We start from the raw sequence: 24,431 nt of genomic DNA on the forward strand, positions 1-24,431 counted from the left end.
GAGATCTTTAAACATCGACCACATGTCCATAGTACATTTCCCTGCAAAAACATCATCCCAATTCACACCCGCAAGTTCTACCCTTATAGCCTCATAATTTGCCTTTCTCCAATTAAAAATTTTCCTGTCCTCTCTGATTCTATCCTTTTCCATGATAATTATGAAGGCCAGGGAGCGGTGGTCACTGTCCCCCGGATGCTCACCCACTGAGAGATCTGTGACCTGACCCGGTTCATTACCTAGTACTAGATCTAGTATGGCATTCCCCCTGGTCAGCCTGTCCACATACTGTGACAGGAATCCATCCTGGACACACTTAATAAACTCTACCCCATCTAAACCCTCGGAACTAATCAGGTGCCAATCAATATTAGGGAAGTTAAAGTCACCCATGATAACAACCCTGTTATTTTTGCACCTTTCCAAAATCTGCCTCCCAATCTGCTCCTCAGTATCTCTGCTGCTACCAGGGGGCCTATAGAATACCTCCAGTAGAGTAACTGCTCCCTTCCTGTTCCTGACTTCCACCCATACTGGCTCAAAAGAGGATCCTGCTACATTATCCACCCTTTCTGTAGCCGTAATAGTATCCCTGACCGGTAATGCCACCCCTCCTCCCCTTTTTCCACCCTCTCTATCCCTTTTAAAGCACTGAAGTCCAGGAATATTGAGAATCCATTCCTGCCCTGGTGCCAGCCAGGTCTCTGTAATAGCCACTACATCATAATTCCATGTATGTATCCAAGCTCTCAGTTCATCACCTTTGTTCCTGATGCTTCTTGCATTGAAGTACACACGTTTCAGCCCTTCTACCTTACTACCTTTACACCCTTTATTCTGCTTCTCTTTCCTCAAAACCTCTCTATATGTCAGATCTGGCTTTACTCCATGCACTGTACTTGCTGTTCTCGCATGACCTCTACCCTCCTCCACCTCACTATCTGCTCTAACACTCTGGTTCCCCTCCCCCTGCAAATCTAGTTTAAACCCCCCAGAGCAGCACCAGCAAACCTTCCCGCAAGGATGTTAGTCCCCTGTCAGAACCGGTCCCACCTTTCCTGGAACAAGGCCCAATTGTCCAGAAACATGAAGCCCTCCCTCCTGCACCAACTCCTTTGCCACATATTTAGCTGCATTATTTTCCTATTTCTAGCCTCACTAGCACGTGGCACGGGTAGCAATCCTGAGATCGCAACCCTGGAGGTCCTGTCCTTCAACTTTGCACCTAACTCCCCAAACTCTGTTTGCAGGACCTCCTCCTTCTTCCAATCCACGTCATTGGTCCCTACATGGACCATGACATCTGGCTGCTCACCCTCCTTCCTGAGAATACCAAGCACTCGATCCGAGATATCGCGGACCCTGGCACCAGGGAGGCAACAGACCATCCGGGATTCTCGATCTCTCCCTACAGAACCTCTTATCTGTCCCCCTAACTATCAAATTCCCTATCACGACTGCTCTCCTCTTTTCCCTCCTTCCCTTCTGAGCTGAGGGCCCTGTCTCGGTGCCAGAGACACAACCACTGCAACTTACTGGTAGGTTGTCCCCACCAACAGTATCCAAAACAGTATACTTATTATTGTTGATGGGAACGGTCACAGGGATGCTCTGCTCATTCTGTCTATTCCCCTTCCCTCTCCTGACAGTCAAATTTTGTATTCCTCTGTCAAATCTCCTCTCAATCGTCTGCATCTAGTTTTGCATTCTGTTGTAATTTTCCCCTGTACAACCTCGATGTGGTGAAATTATAATTATTATATTTAAGTAATATAGAAATTATAGAATTTTTATGTCTTGTATTGCACTGTACTTAGTGTGGCAGGGTGGAGATGTGAGGTGCTCCTTCCCTCCGCTGGTCTGCAGGTCACCCTGGGGCAAGGTGTAGCACCTGCTTAGCCCCCGATCAGGGTGACGTGAAGCCGTGGGATCAGGTGGTGGATGGTCGTATGAGCAGCCGGTGCAGATCACAAGTCCTGGTTATGTGACCACTGACACCAGGCAGACAATCTCTGACGAGTATTGATAATGGCTGGGGTCACCCATCTTGTAAAGACACTGCCCAGAAGATGACAATGGCAAACCACTTCTGTAGAAAAATGTGCTGACAACAATTGTAGTCAAAGACTGTGATCGCCCACATCATGACACGGCACGTAACTGTGCAAGTCTCAGGCACATACATAGCTGGGGTGCCTGAGACTTTTGCACAATACTGTAGTAATTTTATGTATTGCACTGTACCGCTGTCACAAAAAAAACAAATTTCCTGACATGTGTGAGTGATGATAAACCTGATTCTGATCTGGGTCTCTATTGTGGACTGAGAGTGGGAAGGGGGCAGGGAGAGGGGAATCATGGTTGGGAAAAGGGGAAGGGAGAGGGGAGGGAGCGGGAAGCACCAGAGAGACATTCTGTAATGATCAATAAACCAATTGTTTGGAATCAAATGACCTTGCCTGGTGTCTCAGGGCTGGGTGTGTCTGTACCCACCCCTGACACTCCTTCTCTGCCCCCTGTCCCTCACCCCTCCCACGGTGCCCCACCCTCTCCTTTGCTCCCGCCAGATTTACAAACTCGCTCCACGTTGACAGAAGTTTTTGGGGACCTAAGACTTTTGTGCAGTACTGTAGTTCTCTGGGAGTGGGGACACAGAAGGCTGGTTGGCGCGCTTGTTGGGCGTTCAGTGTAGAAGTCAGCGTGTGATTGTGATTATGATTGTAACGCTGATGAAACGATATTGTGATTTATCGTGGGCGGTTCTGATAACCCGGTTGCAGGAAAGGCGCTATCTCGCCATGTTGCTCTCTGTTTGCACCATTTACCTGTATTCATCTTCAGTATCTATTTCCTATCGGAACGCCTGGGAAATGGTTACGTCTTGCACTGTACTGCCGCCAAATTTGACAAGATATCTCAGTGATAGTAGATGCTGGAAATCCAGAGCAACACACACAGACGCGCACACACAGACACACACACACACACACAGACACACACACAGATACTCACACGCACACACACACACACACACACAGACACACATACACACACACACTCACACTGACACACACACACACACTCACACACACTCACACGCGCGCACACACACACTCACACACACACTCACTCACGCGCGCACACACACACACTCACACACACACACACTCACACGTGCACACACACACACACACACACACTCACACTGACACACACACTCACACGCGCACACACACACACGCACACACGCACACGCACACGCACACACACACACAGACACACGACGTGCCGGGGGAAATCAGCAGGCCGGGAGAGGAATAAACAGTTTTGGGCCGAGACCCTTTCTCAGGATTCTGGAAACCTGCAGGAAAGATTCACGAGGATGTTGCCGGGACTGGAAGGGTTGAGTTACCAGGAGGGACGGGACAGCCTGGGACTATTTTCCCTGGGCCGAGGGGTGACCTTGGAGAGGGTTATCAAACCGTGAGGTCGTAGATAAGGTTGACGGATAGGGGAATCTTACACTAGGGGACAGGGGTTTAAGGTCAAAGGGGAAAGAATAATAGGAAACCTGAGGGACACCGTTTTGCTCAGTGGATGGCGAGTATGTGAACGAGCTGCCAGAGGGAGAGGCAGAAGTGGGTGCAATAACAGTATTTGGGACAGGTCTGCAGACGGGAAAGGTTTAGAGCAGGGACCCCCAGCCATTAACCGAGGGGTCGGTTGACCCCAGTTTGGGCCAGGAGCCAAACACAGTCAGATGGGACCACCTTCCCAGCTTCAGTGAAGGTGGTGATCATCACAACGAGATAATTGATATGGGGGGGGGGCGTCACCATGGCACAGGGGGCGACGAGAAGGCATACAGGAGCAAGGTAGATCAGCTGGTCGAGTGCTGTCGCTGAAACAACCGCCTGCCCAGCGTCAGTAAGACCAAAGAACTGATTGTGGCCTTCAGAAAGGGCAAGACGGGGGAACACACACCTGTCCTTGTCGAGGGGTCGGGCATGGAAACAGTTTGGAGCTTCAAACTCCTGGCGGTCAGACCTCCGAGGGTCTATTCTGGGCCAAAGGTGTCGATGCAGGCACGGTAGCCACTATACTTCATTAGGAGTTTGAGGAAATTTGGTTTGTCACCAAAGACTCTCGCAAATTTCTATATATGTACCGTGGGGAGCATTCTGACTGGCTGCATCACTGTCTGGTATGGAGGGGCGGACACTGCACAGGACCGAAATGAGCTGCAGAAAGTTGTAAACTCAGTCAGCTCCATCATGGGCACCAGCCCCACAGCATCCAGGACATCTTCAAGGAGCGATGTCTCAAAAAGGCAGCGTCCATCATTAAGGACCCCCATCACCCAGGACAGGCCCTCTTCTCATTGCTACCATCAGGGAGGAGGTACAGGAGCCTGAAGACACACACTCAACGATTCAGGAACAGCTTCTTCCCCTCTGACATCCAATTCCTGAATGGACATTCAACCCATGAACACTACCTCACTGCTTTTTTATTTCTATTTTTTGCACTACTTAATTTAATTTAACTAATTTAACTTTTTTAATATAGATACTTACTGTAATTTACAGCTGTTACTCTGTATTGCATTGTTCTGCTGCCACAAAACAACAAATTTCACAACATATTCCATTGGTATTAAACTTGGTTCTGAGCTGCGGAGTGTGTGTGTGTGTGTGTGTGTGTGTGTGTGTGTGTGTGTGTGTGTGTATGAGAGTGAGTGTATGTGTGCAAGTGTGCGTGTAAGATGTGTGTGTCTGAAGAAAACTGAGGTTTGTAGCCATATCTTCTCATGGAGAGGGTGAATTGCAAGAATTGTCTCTCCCCCGCCCTCACCAACACTGAGCCTTTTGGGGGATATGGGACATCCCGCAGGCCCTTCCCCACATCCACAATCTTTTCCTGTGGTGAATCAGCAGCGGCCGCTCTCAAGGGTTAGTCGTCCTCGCGGACGTCAAACTCGGGCATGCTCCTTGCCCGGCGGGCGGTGACTTGCCCCAGCTCGGACGCTTCCTGGCAGAAGGGGTTAATTCTGAGCCGGGACCTCAGAGTGATGAGGGAGAGGCCGTGCTGCCACTTCCTCCCCAGCTGCTGCTGTGGGACCCTTCGCTCCGGCATCTCCTCCTCCTCCTCCCGCTCGATGAAGTCCAGGAGAGCTGAGCGGAACAGCCGCGGAACCTCGTGCACCTCGGGCTCAAACTCATGGACCAGCTTCCGGAAGCTGAAAGGCAATTCCCGGCGATAAAAAAGCAAATCCAGAAGGCAAGTGTGATGTAACAATTCAAGTTGAAAGGACAAGAATATAGGATCAAGGATGTGGTGCTGAGGCTTTAAAAAGGCACTGGTCAAGGTGGAGAGGATGTTTCCTATAGTCGGGGAGTCTGGGACCAGAGGACACAGATAGAGTGGCTGTGGAGAGGATGTTTCCTATAGTGGGGGAGTCTAGGACCAGAGGACACAGATAGAGTGGATGTGGAGAGGATGTTTCCTATAGTGGGGGAGTCTGGGACCAGAGGACACAGACAGAGTGGATGTTGAGAGGATGTTTCCTATAGTGGGGGAGTCCAGGACCAGAGGACATAGATAGAGTGGATGTGGAGAGGATGTTTCCTATAGTGGGGGAGTCTAGGACCAGAGGATACAGATAGAGTGGATGTGGAGAGGATGTTTCCTATAGTGGGGGAGTCTAGGACCAGGCGCACAGATAGAGTGGATGTGGGGAGGATATTTACTATAGTGGGGGAGTCTAGGACCAGAGGACACAGATAGAGTGGATGTGGAGAGGATGTTTCCTATAGTGGGGGAGTCTAGGACCAGAGGGCACAGATAGAGTGGATGTGGAGAGGAAGTTTCCTATAGTGGGGAGTCTGGGACCAGAGGACACAGATAGAATGGATGTGGAGAGGATGTTTCCTATAGTGGGGGAGTCTAGGACCAGAGGGCACAGATAGAGTGGACGTGGAGAGGATGTTTCCTATAGTGGGGGAGTCTCGGACCAGAGGATACAGATAGAGTGGATGTGGAGAGGATGTTTCCTATAGTGGGGGAGTCTAGGACCAGAGGGCACAGATAGAGTGGATGTGGAGAGGAAGTTTCCTACAGTGGGGAGTCTGGGACCAGAGGACACAGATAGAATGGATGTGGAGAGGATGTTTCCTATAGTGGGGGAGTCTAGGACCATAGGACACAGATAGAGTGGATGTGGAGAGGATGTTTCCTGTAGTGGGGGAGTCTAGGACGAGAGGACACAGATAGAGTGGATGTGGAGAGGATGTTTCCTATAGTGGGGAATCTGGGACCAGAGGACACAGATAGAGGGGATGTGGAGAGGATGTTTCCTGTAATGGGGGAGTCTAGGACCAGAGGACACAGATAGAGTGGATGTGGAGAGGATGTTTCTTGTAGTGGGGGAGTCTAGGATCAGAGGGCACAGATAGAGTGGATGTGGAGAGGATGTTTCCTATAGTGGGGGAGTCTAGGACCAGAGGACACAGATAGAGTGGATGTGGGAGGATGTTTCCTATAGTGGGGGAATCTCGGACCAGAGGGCACAGATAGAGTGGATGTGGAGAGGATGTTTTCTGTAATGGGGGAGTCTAGGACCAGAGGACACAGATAGAGTGGATGTGGAGAGGATGTTTCTTGTAGTGGGGGAGTCTAGGATCAGAGGGCACAGATAGAGTGGATGTGGAGAGGATGTTTCCTATAGTGGGGGAGTCTAGGACCAGAGGACACAGATAGAGTGGATGTGGAGAGGACGTTTCCTATAGTGGGGAATCTCGGACCAGAGGGCACAGATAGAGGGGATGTGGAGAGGATGTTTTCTGTAATGGGGGAGTCTAGGACAAGAGGACACAGATAGAGTGGATGTGGAGAGGATGTTTCTTGTAGTGGGGGAGTCTAGGATCAGAGGGCACAGATAGAGTGGATGTGGAGAGGATGTTTCCTATAGTGGGGGAGTCTAGGACCAGAGGGCACAGATAGAGTGGATGTGGAGAGGATGTTTTCTGTAATGGGGGAGTCTAGGACCAGAGGACACAGATAGAGTGGATGTGGAGAGGATGTTTCCTATAGTGGGGGAGTCTAGGATCAGAGGGCACAGATAGAGTGGATGTGGAGAGGATGTTTCCTATAGTGGGGGAGTCTAGGACCAGAGGACACAGATAGAGTGGATGTGGTGAGGATGTTTCCTATATTGGGGAGTCTAGGACCAGAGGACACAGATAGAGTGGATGTGGAGAGGATGATTCCTATAGTGGGGGAGTCTAGGACCAGAGGACACAGATAGAGTGGATGTGGAGAGGATGTTTCCTATAGTGGGGAGTCTAGGACCAGAGGACACAGATAGAGTGGATGTGGAGAGGATGATTCCTATAGTGGGGGAGTCTAGGACCAGAGGGCACAGATAGAGTGGATGTGGAGAGGAAGTTTCCTACAGTGGGGAGTCTGGGACCAGAGGACACAGATAGAATGGATGTGGAGAGGATGTTTCCTATAGTGGGGGAGTCTAGGACCATAGGACACAGATAGAGTGGATGTGGAGAGGATGTTTCTTGTCGTGGGGGAGTCTAGGACCAGAGGACACAGATAGAGTGGATGTGGAGAGGATGTTTCCTATAGTGGGGAATCTCGGACCAGAGGGCACAGATAGAGGGGATGTGGAGAGGATGTTTTCTGTAATGGGGGAGTCTAGGACCAGAGGACACAGATAGAGTGGATGTGGAGAGGATGTTTCTTGTAGTGGGGGAGTCTAGGATCAGAGGGCACAGATAGAGTGGATGTGGAGAGGATGTTTCCTATAGTGGGGGAGTCTAGGACCAGAGGACACAGATAGAGTGGATGTGGTGAGGATGTTTCCTATATTGGGGAGTCTAGGACCAGAGGACACAGATAGAGTGGATGTGGAGAGGATGATTCCTATAGTGGGGGAGTCTAGGACCAGAGGACACAGATAGAGTGGATGTGGAGAGGATGTTTCCTATAGTGGGGGAGTCTAGGATCAGAGGGCACAGATAGAGTGGATGTGGAGAGGATGTTTCCTATAGTGGGGGAGTCTAGGACCAGAGGACACAGATAGAGTGGATGTGGAGAGGACGTTTCCTATAGTGGGGAATCTCGGACCAGAGGGCACAGATAGAGGGGATGTGGAGAGGATGTTTTCTGTAATGGGGGAGTCTAGGACCAGAGGACACAGATAGAGTGGATGTGGAGAGGATGTTTCTTGTAGTGGGGGAGTCTAGGATCAGAGGGCACAGATAGAGTGGATGTGGAGAGGATGTTTCCTATAGTGGGGGAGTCTAGGACCAGAGGACACAGATAGAGTGGAAGTGGAGAGGATGTTTCCTATAGTGGGGAATCTCGGACCAGAGGGCACAGATAGAGTGGATGTGGAGAGGATGTTTCCTATAGTGGGGGAGTCTAGGACCAGAGGACACAGATAGAGTGGATGTGGAGAGGATGTTTCCTATAGTGGGGGAGTCTAGGACCAGAGGACACAGATAGAGTGGATGTGGAGAGGATGTTTCCTATATTGGGGAGTCTAGGACCAGAGGACACAGATAGAGTGGATGTGGAGAGGATGATTCCTATAGTGGGGGAGTCTAGGACCAGAGGACACAGATAGAGTGGATGTGGAGAGGATGTTTCCTATAGTGGGGAGTCTAGGACCAGAGGACACAGATAGAGTGGATGTGGAGAGGATGATTCCTATAGTGGGGGAGTCTAGGACCAGGCGCACAGATAGAGTGGATGTGGGGAGGATATTTCCTATAGTGGGGGAGTCTAGGACCAGAGGACACAGATAGAGTGGATGTGGAGAGGATGTTTCCTATAGTGGGGAGTCTGGGACCAGAGGACACAGATAGAGTGGATGTGGAGAGGATGTTTCCTATAGTGGGGGAGTCTAGGACCAGAGGATACAGATAGAGTGGATGTGGAGAGGATGTTTCCTATAGTGGGGGAGTCTAGGACCAGGCGCACAGATAGAGTGGATGTGGAGAGGATGTTTCCTATAGTGGGGAATCTCGGACCAGAAGACACAGATAGAGTGGATGTGGAGAGGATGTTTCCTACAGTGGGGAAGTCTAGGACCAGAGGGCACAGATAGAGTGGATGTGGAGAGGATGTTTCCTATAGTGGGGGAGTCTAGGACCAGAGGACCCAGATAGAGTGGATGTGGAGAGGATGTTTCCTATAGTGGGGAATCTCGGACCAGAGGGCACAGATAGAGTGGATGTGGAGAGGATGTTTCCTATAGTGGGGGAGTCTAGGACCAGAAGACACAGATAGAGTGGATGTGGAGAGGATGTTTCCTATAGTGGGGAAGTCTAGGACCAGAGTGCACAGATAGAGTGGATGTGGAGAGGATGTTTCCTATAGTGGGGGAGTCTAGGACCAGAGGGCACAGATAGAGTGGATGTGGAGAGGAAGTTTCCTATAGTGGGGAGTCTGGGACCAGAGGACACAGATAGATTGGATGTGGAGAGGATGTTTCCTATAGTGGGGGAGTCTAGGACCATAGGACACAGATAGAGTGGATGTGGAGAGGATGTTTCCTATAGTGGGGGAGTCTAGGACCAGAGGGCACAGATAGAGTGGACGTGGAGAGGATGTTTCCTATAGTGGGGGAGTCTCGGACCAGAGGACACAGAGAGAGTGGATGTGGAGAGGATATTTCCTATAGTGGGGGAGTCTAGGACCAGAGGACACAGATAGAGTGGATGTGGAGAGGATGTTTCCTATAGTGGGGAGTCTAGGACCAGAGGACACAGATAGAGTGGATGTGGAGAGGATGATTCCTATAGTGGGGGAGTCTAGGACCAGGCGCACAGATAGAGTGGATGTGGGGAGGATATTTCCTATAGTGGGGGAGTCTAGGACCAGAGGACACAGATAGAGTGGATGTGGAGAGGATGTTTCCTATAGTGGGGAGTGTGGGACCAGAGGACACAGATAGAGTGGATGTGGAGAGGATGTTTCCTATAGTGGGGGAGTCTAGGACCAGAGGATACAGATAGAGTGGATGTGGAGAGGATGTTTCCTATAGTAGGGGAGTCTAGGACCAGAAGACACAGATAGAGTGGATGTGGAGAGGATGTTTCCTATAGTGGGGGAGTCTAGGACCAGAGGGCACAGATAGAGTGGATGTGGAGAGGATGTTTCCTATAGTGGGGGAGTCTAGGACCAGAGGGCACAGATAGAGTGGATGTGGAGAGGAAGTTTCCTATAGTGGGGAGTCTGGGACCAGAGGACACAGATAGAATGGATGTGGAGAGGATGTTTCCTATAGTGGGGGAGTCTAGGACCATAGGACACAGATAGAGTGGATGTGGAGAGGATGTTTCCTATAGTGGGGGAGTCTAGGACCAGAGGGCACAGATAGAGTGGATGTAGAGAGGATGTTTCCTATAGTGGGGAGTCTGGGACCAGAGGACACAGATAGAGTGGATGTGGAGAGGATGTTTCCTATAGTGGGGGAGTCTAGGACCAGAGGATACAGATAGAGTGGATGTGGAGAGGATGTTTCCTATAGTGGGGGAGTCTAGGACCAGAGGGCACAGATAGAGTGGATGTGGAGAGGAAGTTTCCTACAGTGGGGAGTCTGGGACCAGAGGACACAGATAGAATGGATGTGGAGAGGATGTTTCCTATAGTGGGGGAGTCTAGGACCATAGGACACAGATAGAGTGGATGTGGAGAGGATGTTTCTTGTAGTGGGGGAGTCTAGGACCAGAGGACACAGATAGAGTGGATGTGGAGAGGATGTTTCCTATAGTGGGGAATCTCGGACCAGAGGGCACAGATAGAGGGGATGTGGAGAGGATGTTTTCTGTAATGGGGGAGTCTAGGACCAGAGGACACAGATAGAGTGGATGTGGAGAGGATGTTTCTTGTAGTGGGGGAGTCTAGGATCAGAGGGCACAGATAGAGTGGATGTGGAGAGGATGTTTCCTATAGTGGGGGAGTCTAGGACCAGAGGACACAGATAGAGTGGATGTGGGAGGATGTTTCCTATAGTGGGGAATCTCGGACCAGAGGGCACAGATAGAGGGGATGTGGAGAGGATGTTTTCTGTAATGGGGGAGTCTAGGACCAGAGGACACAGATAGAGTGGATGTGGAGAGGATGTTTCTTGTAGTGGGGGAGTCTAGGATCAGAGGGCACAGATAGAGTGGATGTGGAGAGGATGTTTCCTATAGTGGGGGAGTCTAGGACCAGAGGACACAGATAGAGTGGATGTGGAGAGGACGTTTCCTATAGTGGGGAATCTCGGACCAGAGGGCACAGATAGAGGGGATGTGGAGAGGATGTTTTCTGTAATGGGGGAGTCTAGGAACAGAGGACACAGATAGAGTGGATGTGGAGAGGATGTTTCTTGTAGTGGGGGAGTCTAGGATCAGAGGGCACAGATAGAGTGGATGTGGAGAGGATGTTTCCTATAGTGGGGGAGTCTAGGACCAGAGGACACAGATAGAGTGGAAGTGGAGAGGATGTTTCCTATAGTGGGGAATCTCGGACCAGAGGGCACAGATAGAGTGGATGTGGAGAGGATGTTTCCTATAGTGGGGGAGTCTAGGACCAGAGGACACAGATAGAGTGGATGTGGAGAGTATGTTTCCTATAGTGGGGGAGTCTAGGACCAGAGGACACAGATAGAGTGGATGTGGTGAGGATGTTTCCTATATTGGGGAGTCTAGGACCAGAGGACACAGATAGAGTGGATGTGGAGAGGATGATTCCTATAGTGGGGGAGTCTAGGACCAGAGGACACAGATAGAGTGGATGTGGAGAGGATGTTTCCTATAGTGGGGAGTCTAGGACCAGAGGACACAGATAGAGTGGATGTGGAGAGGATGATTCCTATAGTGGGGGAGTCTAGGACCAGGCGCACAGATAGAGTGGATGTGGGGAGGATATTTCCTATAGTGGGGGAGTCTAGGACCAGAGGACACAGATAGAGTGGATGTGGAGAGGATGTTTCCTATAGTGGGGAGTCTGGGACCAGAGGACACAGATAGAGTGGATGTGGAGAGGATGTTTCCTATAGTGGGGGAGTCTAGGACCAGAGGATACAGATAGAGTGGATGTGGAGAGGATGTTTCCTATAGTGGGGGAGTCTAGGACCAGAAGGCACAGATAGAGTGGATGTGGAGAGGATGTTTCCTATAGTGGGGAATCTCGGACCAGAGGGCACAGATAGAGGGGATGTGGAGAGGATGTTTTCTGTAATGGGGGAGTCTAGGACCAGAGGACACAGATAGAGTGGATGTGGAGAGGATGTTTCTTGTAGTGGGGGAGTGTAGGATCAGAGGGCACAGATAGAGTGGATGTGGAGAGGATGTTTCCTATAGTGGGGGAGTCTAGGACCAGAGGACACAGATAGAGTGGATGTGGAGAGGATGTTTCCTATAGTGGGGAATCTCGGACCAGAGGGCCCAGAGAGAGTGGATGTGGAGAGGATGTTTCCTATAGTGGGGGAGTCTAGGACCAGAGGACACAGATAGAGTGGATGTGGAGAGGATGTTTCCTATACTGGGGGAGTCTAGGACCAGAGGACACAGATAGAGTGGATGTGGTGAGGAAGTTTCCTATAGTGGGGAGTCTGGGACCAGAGGACACAGATAGAATGGATGTGGAGAGGATGTTTCCTATAGTGGGGGAGTCTAGGACCATAGGACACAGATAGAGTGGATGTGGAGAGGATGTTTCTTATAGTGGGGGAGTCTAGGACCAGAGGGCACAGATAGAGTGGACGTGGAGAGGATGTTTCCTATAGTGGGGGAGTCTCGGACCAGAGGACACAGATAGAGTGGATGTGGAGAGGATATTTCCTATAGTGGGGGAGTCTAGGACCAGAGGACACAGATAGAGTGGATGTGGAGAGGATGTTTCCTATAGTGGGGAGTCTGGTACCAGAGGACACAGATAGAGTGGAAGTCGAGAGGATGTTTCCTATAGTGGGGAGTCTGGGACCAGAGGACACAGATAGAGTGGATGTGGAGAGGATGTTTCCTATAGTGGGGGAGTCTAGGACCAGAGGATACAGATAGAGTGGATGTGGAGAGGATGTTTCCTATAGTGGGGGAGTCTAGGACGAGAGGGCACAGATAGAGTGGATGTGGAGAGGAAGTTTCCTACAGTGGGGAGTCTGGGACCAGAGGACACAGATAGAATGGATGTGGAGAGGATGTTTCCTATAGTGGGGGAGTCTAGGACCATAGGACACAGATAGAGTGGATGTGGAGAGGATGTTTCCTATAGTGGGGGAGTCTAGGTCCAGAGGACACAGATAGAGTGGATGTGGAGAGGATGTTTCCTATAGTGGGGAATCTCGGACCAGAGGGCATAGATAGAGGGGATGTGGAGAGGATGTTTTCTGTAATGGGGGAGTCTAGGACCAGAGGACACAGATAGAGTGGATGTGGAGAGGATGTTTCTTGTAGTGGGGGAGTCTAGGATCAGAGGGCACAGATAGAGTGGATGTGGAGAGGATGTTTCCTATAGTGGGGGAGTCTAGGACCAGAGGACACAGATAGAGTGGATGTGGGAGGATGTTTCCTATAGTGGGGAATCTCGGACCAGAGGGCACAGATAGAGGGGATGTGGAGAGGATGTTTTCTGTAATGGGGGAGTCTAGGACCAGAGGACACAGATAGAGTGGATGTGGAGAGGATGTTTCTTGTAGTGGGGGAGTCTAGGATCAGAGGGCACAGATAGAGTGGATGTGGAGAGGATGTTTCCTATAGTGGGGGAGTCTAGGACCAGAGGACACAGATAGAGTGGATGTGGAGAGGACGTTTCCTATAGTGGGGAATCTCGGACCAGAGGGCACAGATAGAGGGGATGTGGAGAGGATGTTTTCTGTAATGGGGGAGTCTAGGACCAGAGGACACAGATAGAGTGGATGTGGAGAGGATGTTTCTTGTAGTGGGGGAGTCTAGGATCAGAGGGCACAGATAGAGTGGATGTGGAGAGGATGTTTCCTATAGTGGGGGAGTCTAGGACCAGAGGACACAGATAGAGTGGAAGTGGAGAGGATGTTTCCTATAGTGGGGAATCTCGGACCAGAGGGCACAGATAGAGTGGATGTGGAGAGGATGTTTCCTATAGTGGGGGAGTCTAGGACCAGAGGACACAGATAGAGTGGATGTGGAGAGGATGTTTCCTATAGTGGGGGAGTCTAGGACCAGAGGACACAGATAGAGTGGATGTGGAGAGGATGTTTCCTATATTGGGGAGTCTAGGACCAGAGGACACAGATAGAGTAGATGTGGAGAGGATGATTCCTATAGTGGGGGAGTCTAGGACCAGAGGACACAGATAGAGTGGATGTGGAGAGGATGTTTCCTATAGTGGGGAGTCTAGGACCAGAGGACACAGATAGAGTGGATGTGGAGAGGATGATTCCTATAGTGGGGGAGTCTAGGACCAGGCGCACAGATAGAGTGGATGTGGGGAGGATATTTCCTATAGTGGGGGAGTCTAGGACCAGAGGACACAGATAGAGTGGATGTGGAGAGGATGTTTCCTATAGTGGGGAGTCTGGGACCAGAGGACACAGATAGAGTGGATGTGGAGAGGATGTTTCCTATAGTGGGGGAGTCTAGGACCAGAGGATACAGATAGAGTGGATGTGGAGAGGATGTTTCCTATAGTGGGGGAGTCTAGGACCAGGCGCACAGATAGAGTGGATGTGGAGAGGATGTTTCCTATAGTGGGGAATCTCGGACCAGAAGACACAGATAGAGTGGATGTGGAGAGGATGTTTCCTATAGTGGGGAAGTCTAGGACCAGAGGGCACAGATAGAGTGGATGTGGAGAGGATGTTTCCTATAGTGGGGGAGTCTAGGACCAGAGGACCCAGATAGAGTGGATGTGGAGAGGATGTTTCCTATAGTGGGGAATCTCGGACCAGAGGGCACAGATAGAGTGGATGTGGAGAGGATGTTTCCTATAGTGGGGGAGTCTAGGACCAGAAGACACAGATAGAGTGGATGTGGAGAGGATGTTTCCTATAGTGGGGAAGTCTAGGACCAGAGTGCACAGATAGAGTGGATGTGGAGAGGATGTTTCCTATAGTGGGGGAGTCTAGGACCAGAGGGCACAGATAGAGTGGATGTGGAGAGGAAGTTTCCTATAGTGGGGAGTCTGGGACCAGAGGACACAGATAGAATGGATGTGGAGAGGATGTTTCCTATAGTGGGGGAGTCTAGGACCATAGGACACAGATAGAGTGGATGTGGAGAGGATGTTTCCTATAGTGGGGGAGTCTAGGACCAGAGGGCACAGATAGAGTGGACGTGGAGAGGATGTTTCCTATAGTGGGGGAGTCTCGGACCAGAGGACACAGAGAGAGTGGATGTGGAGAGGATATTTCCTATAGTGGGGGAGTCTAGGACCAGAGGACACAGATAGAGTGGATGTGGAGAGGATGTTTCCTATAGTGGGGAGTCTAGGACCAGAGGACACAGATAGAGTGGATGTGGAGAGGATGATTCCTATAGTGGGGGAGTCTAGGACCAGGCGCACAGATAGAGTGGATGTGGGGAGGATATTTCCTATAGTGGGGGAGTCTAGGACCAGAGGACACAGATAGAGTGGATGTGGAGAGGATGTTTCCTATAGTGGGGAGTCTGAGACCAGAGGACACAGATAGAGTGGATGTGGAGAGGATGTTTCCTATAGTGGGGGAGTCTAGGACCAGAGGATACAGATAGAGTGGATGTGGAGAGGATGTTTCCTATAGTAGGGGAGTCTAGGACCAGAAGACACAGATAGAGTGGATGTGGAGAGGATGTTTCCTATAGTGGGGGAGTCTAGGACCAGAGGTCACAGATAGAGTGGATGTGGAGAGGATGTTTCCTATAGTGGGGGAGTCTAGGACCAGAGGGCACAGATAGAGTGGATGTGGAGAGGAAGTTTCCTATAGTGGGGAGTCTGGGACCAGAGGACACAGATAGAATGGATGTGGAGAGGATGTTTCCTATAGTGGGGGAGTCTAGGACCATAGGACACAGATAGAGTGGATGTGGAGAGGATGTTTCCTATAGTGGGGGAGTCTAGGACCAGAGGGCACAGATAGAGTGGATGTAGAGAGGATGTTTCCTATAGTGGGGAGTCTGGGACCAGAGGACACAGATAGAGTGGATGTGGAGAGGATGTTTCCTATAGTGGGGGAGTCTAGGACCAGAGGATACAGATAGAGTGGATGTGGAGAGGATGTTTCCTATAGTGGGGGAGTCTAGGACCAGAGGGCACAGATAGAGTGGATGTGGAGAGGAAGTTTCCTACAGTGGGGAGTCTGGGACCAGAGGACACAGATAGAATGGATGTGGAGAGGATGTTTCCTATAGTGGGGGAGTCTAGGACCATAGGACACAGATAGAGTGGATGTGGAGAGGATGTTTCTTGTAGTGGGGGAGTCTAGGACCAGAGGACACAGATAGAGTGGATGTGGAGAGGATGTTTCCTATAGTGGGGAATCTCGGACCAGAGGGCACAGATAGAGGGGATGTGGAGAGGATGTTTTCTGTAATGGGGGAGTCTAGGACCAGAGGACACAGATAGAGTGGATGTGGAGAGGATGTTTCTTGTAGTGGGGGAGTCTAGGATCAGAGGGCACAGATAGAGTGGATGTGGAGAGGATGTTTCCTATAGTGGGGGAGTCTAGGACCAGAGGACACAGATAGAGTGGATGTGGGAGGATGTTTCCTATAGTGGGGAATCTCGGACCAGAGGGCACAGATAGAGGGGATGTGGAGAGGATGTTTTCTGTAATGGGGGAGTCTAGGACCAGAGGACACAGATAGAGTGGATGTGGAGAGGATGTTTCTTGTAGTGGGGGAGTCTAGGATCAGAGGGCACAGATAGAGTGGATGTGGAGAGGATGTTTCCTATAGTGGGGGAGTCTAGGACCAGAGGACACAGATAGAGTGGATGTGGAGAGGACGTTTCCTATAGTGGGGAATCTCGGACCAGAGGGCACAGATAGAGGGGATGTGGAGAGGATGTTTTCTGTAATGGGGGAGTCTAGGAACAGAGGACACAGATAGAGTGGATGTGGAGAGGATGTTTCTTGTAGTGGGGGAGTCTAGGATCAGAGGGCACAGATAGAGTGGATGTGGAGAGGATGTTTCCTATAGTGGGGGAGTCTAGGACCAGAGGACACAGATAGAGTGGAAGTGGAGAGGATGTTTCCTATAGTGGGGAATCTCGGACCAGAGGGCACAGATAGAGTGGATGTGGAGAGGATGTTTCCTATAGTGGGGGAGTCTAGGACCAGAGGACACAGATAGAGTGGATGTGGAGAGGATGTTTCCTATAGTGGGGGAGTCTAGGACCAGAGGACACAGATAGAGTGGATGTGGTGAGGATGTTTCCTATAGTTGGGGAGTCTAGGACCAGAGGACACAGATAGAGTGGATGTGGAGAGGAATAGAGTGGATGTGGAGAGGATGTTTCCCATAGTGGGGGAATCTCGGACCAGAGGGCCCAGAGAGAGTGGATGTGGAGAGGATGTTTCCTATAGTGGGGGAGTCTAGGACCAGAGGACACAGATAGAGTGGATGTGGAGAGGATGTTTCCTATAGTGGGGGAGTCTAGGACCAGAGGGCACAGATAGAGTGGATGTGGAGAGGAAGTTTCCTACAGTGGGGAGTCTGGGACCAGAGGACACAGATGTTTCCTATAGTGGGGGAGTCTAGGACCAGAGGGCACAGATAGAGTGGACGTGGAGAGGATGTTTCCTATAGTGGGGGAGTCTCGGACCAGAGGACACAGATAGAGTGGATGTGGAGAGGATATTTCCTATAGTGGGGGAGTCTAGGACCAGAGGACACAGCTAGGACCAGAGGATACAGATAGAGTGGATGTGGAGAGGATGTTTCCTATAGTGGGGGAGTCTAGGACCAGAGGGCACAGAGTTTCCTATAGTGGGGGAGTCTAGGACCATAGGACACAGATAGAGTGGATGTGGAGAGGATGTTTCCTATAGTGGGGGAGTCTAGGACCAGAGGACACAGATAGAGTGGATGTGGAGAGGATGTTTCCTATAGTGGGGAATCTAGGACCAGAGGGCACAGATAGGATGTTTCCTATAGTGGGGGAGTCTAGGACCAGAGGACACAGATAGAGTGGATGTGGAGAGGATGTTTCCTGGACCAGAGGCACAGATATGTGGGGGATGTCTGGGGGAGGACCAGAGGACACAGATAGAGTGGATGTGGAGAGGATGTTTCTTGTAGTGGGGGAGTCTAGGATCAGAGGGCACAGATAGAGTGGATGTGGAGAGGATGTTTCCTATAGTGGGGGAGTCTAGGACCAGAGGACACAGATAGAGTGGATGTGGGAGGATGTTTCCTATAGTGGGGAATCTGGACCAGAGGGCACAGATAGAGGGGATGTGGAGAGGATGTTTCTGTAATGGGGGAGTCTAGGACCAGAGGACACAGATAGAGTGGATGTGGAGAGGATGTTTCTTGTAGTGGGGGAGTCTAGGATCAGAGGGCACAGATAGAGTGGATGTGGAGAGGATGTTTCCTATAGTGGGGGAGTCTATGGGGACCAGAGGACACAGATAGAGTGGATGTGGAGAGGACGTTTCCTATAGTGGGGAATCTCGGACCAGAGGGCACAGATAGAGGGGATGTGGAGAGGATGTTTTCTGTAATGGGGGAGTCTAGGAACAGAGGACACAGATAGAGTGGATGTGGAGAGGATGTTTCTTGTAGTGGGGGAGTCTAGGATCAGAGGGCACAGATAGAGTGGATGTGGAGAGGATGTTTCCTATAGTGGGGGAGTCTAGGACCAGAGGACACAGATAGAGTGGAAGTGGAGAGGATGTTTCCTATAGTGGGGAATCTCGGACCAGAGGGCACAGATAGAGTGGATGTGGAGAGGATGTTTCCTATAGTGGGGGAGTCTAGGACCAGAGGACACAGATAGAGTGGATGTGGAGAGTATGTTTCCTATAGTGGGGGAGTCTAGGACCAGAGGACACAGATAGAGTGGATGTGGTGAGGATGTTTCCTATATTGGGGAGTCTAGGACCAGAGGACACAGATAGAGTGGATGTGGAGAGGATGATTCCTATAGTGGGGGAGTCTAGGACCAGAGGACACAGATAGAGTGGATGTGGAGAGGATGTTTCCTATAGTGGGGAGTCTAGGACCAGAGGACACAGATAGAGTGGATGTGGAGAGGATGATTCCTATAGTGGGGGAGTCTAGGACCAGGCGCACAGATAGAGTGGATGTGGGGAGGATATTTCCTATAGTGGGGGAGTCTAGGACCAGAGGACACAGATAGAGTGGATGTGGAGAGGATGTTTCCTATAGTGGGGAGTCTGGGACCAGAGGACACAGATAGAGTGGATGTGGAGAGGATGTTTCCTATAGTGGGGGAGTCTAGGACCAGAGGATACAGATAGAGTGGATGTGGAGAGGATGTTTCCTATAGTGGGGGAGTCTAGGACCAGAAGGCACAGATAGAGTGGATGTGGAGAGGATGTTTCCTATAGTGGGGAATCTCGGACCAGAGGGCACAGATAGAGGGGATGTGGAGAGGATGTTTTCTGTAATGGGGGAGTCTAGGACCAGAGGACACAGATAGAGTGGATGTGGAGAGGATGTTTCTTGTAGTGGGGGAGTGTAGGATCAGAGGGCACAGATAGAGTGGATGTGGAGAGGATGTTTCCTATAGTGGGGGAGTCTAGGACCAGAGGACACAGATAGAGTGGATGTGGAGAGGATGTTTCCTATAGTGGGGAATCTCGGACCAGAGGGCCCAGAGAGAGTGGATGTGGAGAGGATGTTTCCTATAGTGGGGGAGTCTAGGACCAGAGGACACAGATAGAGTGGATGTGGAGAGGATGTTTCCTATACTGGGGGAGTCTAGGACCAGAGGACACAGATAGAGTGGATGTGGTGAGGAAGTTTCCTATAGTGGGGAGTCTGGGACCAGAGGACACAGATAGAATGGATGTGGAGAGGATGTTTCCTATAGTGGGGGAGTCTAGGACCATAGGACACAGATAGAGTGGATGTGGAGAGGATGTTTCTTATAGTGGGGGAGTCTAGGACCAGAGGGCACAGATAGAGTGGACGTGGAGAGGATGTTTCCTATAGTGGGGGAGTCTCGGACCAGAGGACACAGATAGAGTGGATGTGGAGAGGATATTTCCTATAGTGGGGGAGTCTAGGACCAGAGGACACAGATAGAGTGGATGTGGAGAGGATGTTTCCTATAGTGGGGAGTCTGGTACCAGAGGACACAGATAGAGTGGAAGTCGAGAGGATGTTTCCTATAGTGGGGAGTCTGGGACCAGAGGACACAGATAGAGTGGATGTGGAGAGGATGTTTCCTATAGTGGGGGAGTCTAGGACCAGAGGATACAGATAGAGTGGATGTGGAGAGGATGTTTCCTATAGTGGGGGAGTCTAGGACCAGAGGGCACAGATAGAGTGGATGTGGAGAGGAAGTTTCCTACAGTGGGGAGTCTGGGACCAGAGGACACAGATAGAATGGATGTGGAGAGGATGTTTCCTATAGTGGGGGAGTCTAGGACCATAGGACACAGATAGAGTGGATGTGGAGAGGATGTTTCCTATAGTGGGGGAGTCTAGGTCCAGAGGACACAGATAGAGTGGATGTGGAGAGGATGTTTCCTATAGTGGGGAATCTCGGACCAGAGGGCATAGATAGAGGGGATGTGGAGAGGATGTTTTCTGTAATGGGGGAGTCTAGGACCAGAGGACACAGATAGAGTGGATGTGGAGAGGATGTTTCTTGTAGTGGGGGAGTCTAGGATCAGAGGGCACAGATAGAGTGGATGTGGAGAGGATGTTTCCTATAGTGGTGGAGTCTAGGACCAGAGGACACAGATAGAGTGGATGTGGAGAGGATGTTTCCTATAGTGGGGAATCTCGGACCAGAGGGCACAGATAGAGGGGATGTGGAGAGGATGTTTTCTGTAATGGGGGAGTCTAGGACCAGAGGACACAGATAGAGTGGATGTGGCGAGGATGTTTCTTGTAGTGTGGGAGTCTAGGATCAGAGGGCACAGATAGAGTGGATGTGGAGAGGATGTTTCCTATAGTGGGGGAGTCTAGGACCAGAGGACACAGATAGAGTGGATGTGGAGAGGATGTTTCCTATAGTGGGGAATCTCGGACCAGAGGGCACAGATAGAGGGGATGTGGAGAGGATGTTTTCTGTAATGGGGGAGTCTTGGACCAGAGGACACAGATAGAGTGGATGTGGAGAGGATGTTTCTTGTAGTGGGGGAGTCTAGGATCAGAGGGCACAGATAGAGTGGATGTGGAGAGGATGTTTCCTATAGTGGGGGAGTCTAGGACCAGAGGACACAGATAGAGTGGATGTGGAGTGGATGTTTCCTATAGTGGGGAATCTCGGACCAGAGGGCACAGATAGAGTGGATGTGGAGAGGATGTTTCCTATAGTGGGGGAGTCTAGGACCAGAGGACAGAGATAGAGTGGATGTGGAGAGGATGTGTCCTATAGTGGGGGAGTCCAGGACCAGAGGACGCAGATAGAGTGGATGTGGAGAGGATGTTTCCTATAGTGGGGGAGTCTAGGACCAGAGGACACAGATAGAGTGGATGTGGAGAGGATGTTTCCTATAGTGGGGAGTCTAGGACCAGAGGACACAGATAGAGTGGATGTGGAGAGGATGATTCCTATAGTGGGGGAGTCTAGGACCAGAGGACACAGATAGAGTGGATGTGGAGAGGATGTTTCTTGTAGTGGGGGAGTCTAGGACCAGAGGACACAGATAGAGTGGATGTGGAGAGGATGTTTTCTGTAATGGGGGAGTCTAGGACCAGAGGGCACAGATAGAGGGGATGTGGAGAGGATGTTTTCTGTAATGGGGGAGTCTAGGACCAGAGGACACAGATAGAGTGGATGTGGAGAAGATGTTTCTTGTAGTGGGGGAGTCTAGGATCAGAGGGCACAGATAGAGTGGATGTGGGGAGGATATGTCCTATAGTGGGGGAGTCTAGGACCAGAGGACACAGATAGAGTGGATGTGGAGAGGCTGTTTCTTGTAGTGGGGGAGTCTAGGGCCAGAGGGCACAGATAGAGGGGATGTGGAGAGGATGTTTCTTGTAGTGGATGAATTCATTGCCACAGATGGTTGTGGAGACCAAGTCAGCGGTGTATTTGGAATGAAGGTTGACAATCTCCTGATTAGTCGGGATGCCAATGGTTGTGGGGACAAGGCAGGGGAATGGGGTGATGGGGATAATCAATCAGCCATGGCTGAACAGGTTCGATGGGCCGAATGTCCTGACTGTGCTCCTCTATCTTACGGAGCTACAGATGGAGGAACTCAGCAGGTCGAGCGGCATCTCTGGGGGACAGCAGTCATCAACGTTTCAGTTCCTGATGCGGGGTCTCGCCCCAAAATGCCAACCGTTCTCTGGCCCACCGCCCCCCCGCTGCCGGCACTCGACCTGCTGACTCCCTCCTGCGGGTCGAACTTGGCATCCTGACCGGTAGGAACGCTGTGGGCCGAAGGGCCGTAGGGCCTGTCCTGTGTTGGCCAATACCAGGCGGCATATGTTTAAGGTGATTGGAAGAAAGTATGGGGAGGGGACATTTAAGGTGATCGGGGGTAAGTGGTGGGTGTGTGGGACGTCCTGCCAGGGGTGGTGTAGAGACAGATACATTGGGGACATTTAAGGTGATCGGGGGTAAGTGGTGGGTGTGTGGAACGTCCTGCCAGGGGTGGTGTAGAGACAGATACATTAGGGATATTTAAGGTGATCGGGGGTAAGTGGTGGGTGTGTGGGACGTCCTGCCAGGGGTGGTGTAGAGACAGATACATTAGGGACATTTAAGAAACACATGGATGATACGAAAATGGAGTGTTATGTGGGAGGGAAGGGTTAGATTGATTTTAGAGCAGGTTTATTCTATGTTGTGAGGGGGATCTTTGGACCCCGCGGTGACCCTGGGCTGATCGATGAGCCGGCCGGTGTGAATGGAAAGCCCGACACCGGAGTACGGATTGGGGGTGGTGGGTGGGGTGAGTTCCGTACCTGAGGATGACAGGGCCACACTGGAACGGCTTGATCCTGGAGCACAGTTCCCGCAGTTCCAGCTCCTCGACGGGCGGCAGCTGGTAGGCGCGCCGAGGCAGGGCGCTGAGCCACGAGTAGTCGGCTCCGGTCCGCAGCCGCCGGCCCTCCGCCTGGCGCTCCCGCCACAGCCGCTCGGCCCGCTTCAGCTGCCAGCTCAGCTCCAGCGTCAGCGTGTCGGGCACCAGGTCCGGCCGGGGCCGCCGGCTGCCCGCGGGGCACCGCTCACTCCACCCGAACACCGACGACAGGAACATGGCGGGGCTGGGAACCGGGGCCGGGGAGGCCACTGCAAGGGGAGTGGAACACCCGTCAGCACCGGGAGAGCCCCCGTACCTCTCTGCAAAACCAACACCCCCACCCACCCTCCACTCCCAACCTCAACAGGAGCCCCAGCGCAGGCAAAAGTGAGGCGATGCCTGTCACAGCCGAATAGTTCGGAGCCGGCTGAGGGATTGATTAAGGTTATCATTATTGGGTATGGGGGAGGGGCCTGCACAGGGTCAGAATAAACTGCAGAAAGTTGTAAACTCAGTCAGTTCCCCAGCTTCCCGGACACCTTCAAGGTGTGATGGCTCAGAAAGGTGGCGTTCATCATTAAGGACCCCCACCACCCAGGACCACCGGGGAGGAGGTACAGGAGCCTGAAGACACGCACTCAACGATTCGGGTACAGCCTCTCCCCCTCTGCCATGGACACTGAACTCATCGACACTACCTCAGTGTTTTGAGGGATTGCAGTGTCTTGTTGATATTAATCCTGACTATGATTCTGAAGGCAGTCAGCTAAATATGCTCCGTAGAAATTGCCTTCAACCTCCGGTCAGCCGAGACTCCTCTGTGTGAACGTCAGCAGAGTCTATCTTGGTCCAGACGCCGTCCATTCCTCTCCATCGATGCTGCCTGACCTGCTGAGTTCCTGCAGCGTTTTGTCTGTGTGTGTTGACCAGATACTGTCTCCTGTCCCCTGCTATCCGGGACGGGGGACGGGGGTGTGGGTGGCAGCCCGCCGGGACCCCGACACTCACCTGCCGGAGCAGAAGCGCCGCGGTTCAAACTCTCATCCGAACCTCTGACCATTTGGCCGCTCAGAAGCTGACCGCGAGTGGGGGCGTGGGGTGGGGGAGAGAATCGAGGCTGGGAGTCTGGTCTGTGCCCTGGGGTTGAACGTGAGTACGCTGGGAGAGAGAGGGAGAGGTGGGAAAGAGAGAAGGGGGAAAGACAGAGAGAGAAGGAGCAGGGAGAGCGAGAGAAGGGTGTGAAGAAGAGAGAGAGCCAGAGAAAAACAGGGAGAGGGAGTCTGAGGGAAATACA

General features: G+C 51.5%; 1 protein-coding gene across 1 annotated transcript; it reads right to left on the bottom strand.

The window, feature by feature from the left end:
* Nucleotides 1–4,953: 4,953 nt before the first annotated feature.
* LOC134341376 (protein RD3-like) lies at nucleotides 4,954–24,197 on the bottom strand. Its single transcript, XM_063039230.1, has 3 exons — nucleotides 24,146–24,197; nucleotides 23,079–23,406; nucleotides 4,954–5,239 (listed from the first exon to the last, which is right to left on the bottom strand). Exons 1-3 carry the CDS (start codon nucleotides 24,195–24,197, stop codon nucleotides 4,954–4,956), a joined length of 666 nt encoding a protein of 221 aa, XP_062895300.1.
* Nucleotides 24,198–24,431: the final 234 nt, after the last annotated feature.

The sequence above is a fragment of the Mobula hypostoma genome (assembly GCF_963921235.1).
Source record: "Mobula hypostoma chromosome 30 unlocalized genomic scaffold, sMobHyp1.1 SUPER_30_unloc_6, whole genome shotgun sequence".
Lineage (NCBI taxonomy): Eukaryota > Metazoa > Chordata > Chondrichthyes > Myliobatiformes > Myliobatidae > Mobula > Mobula hypostoma.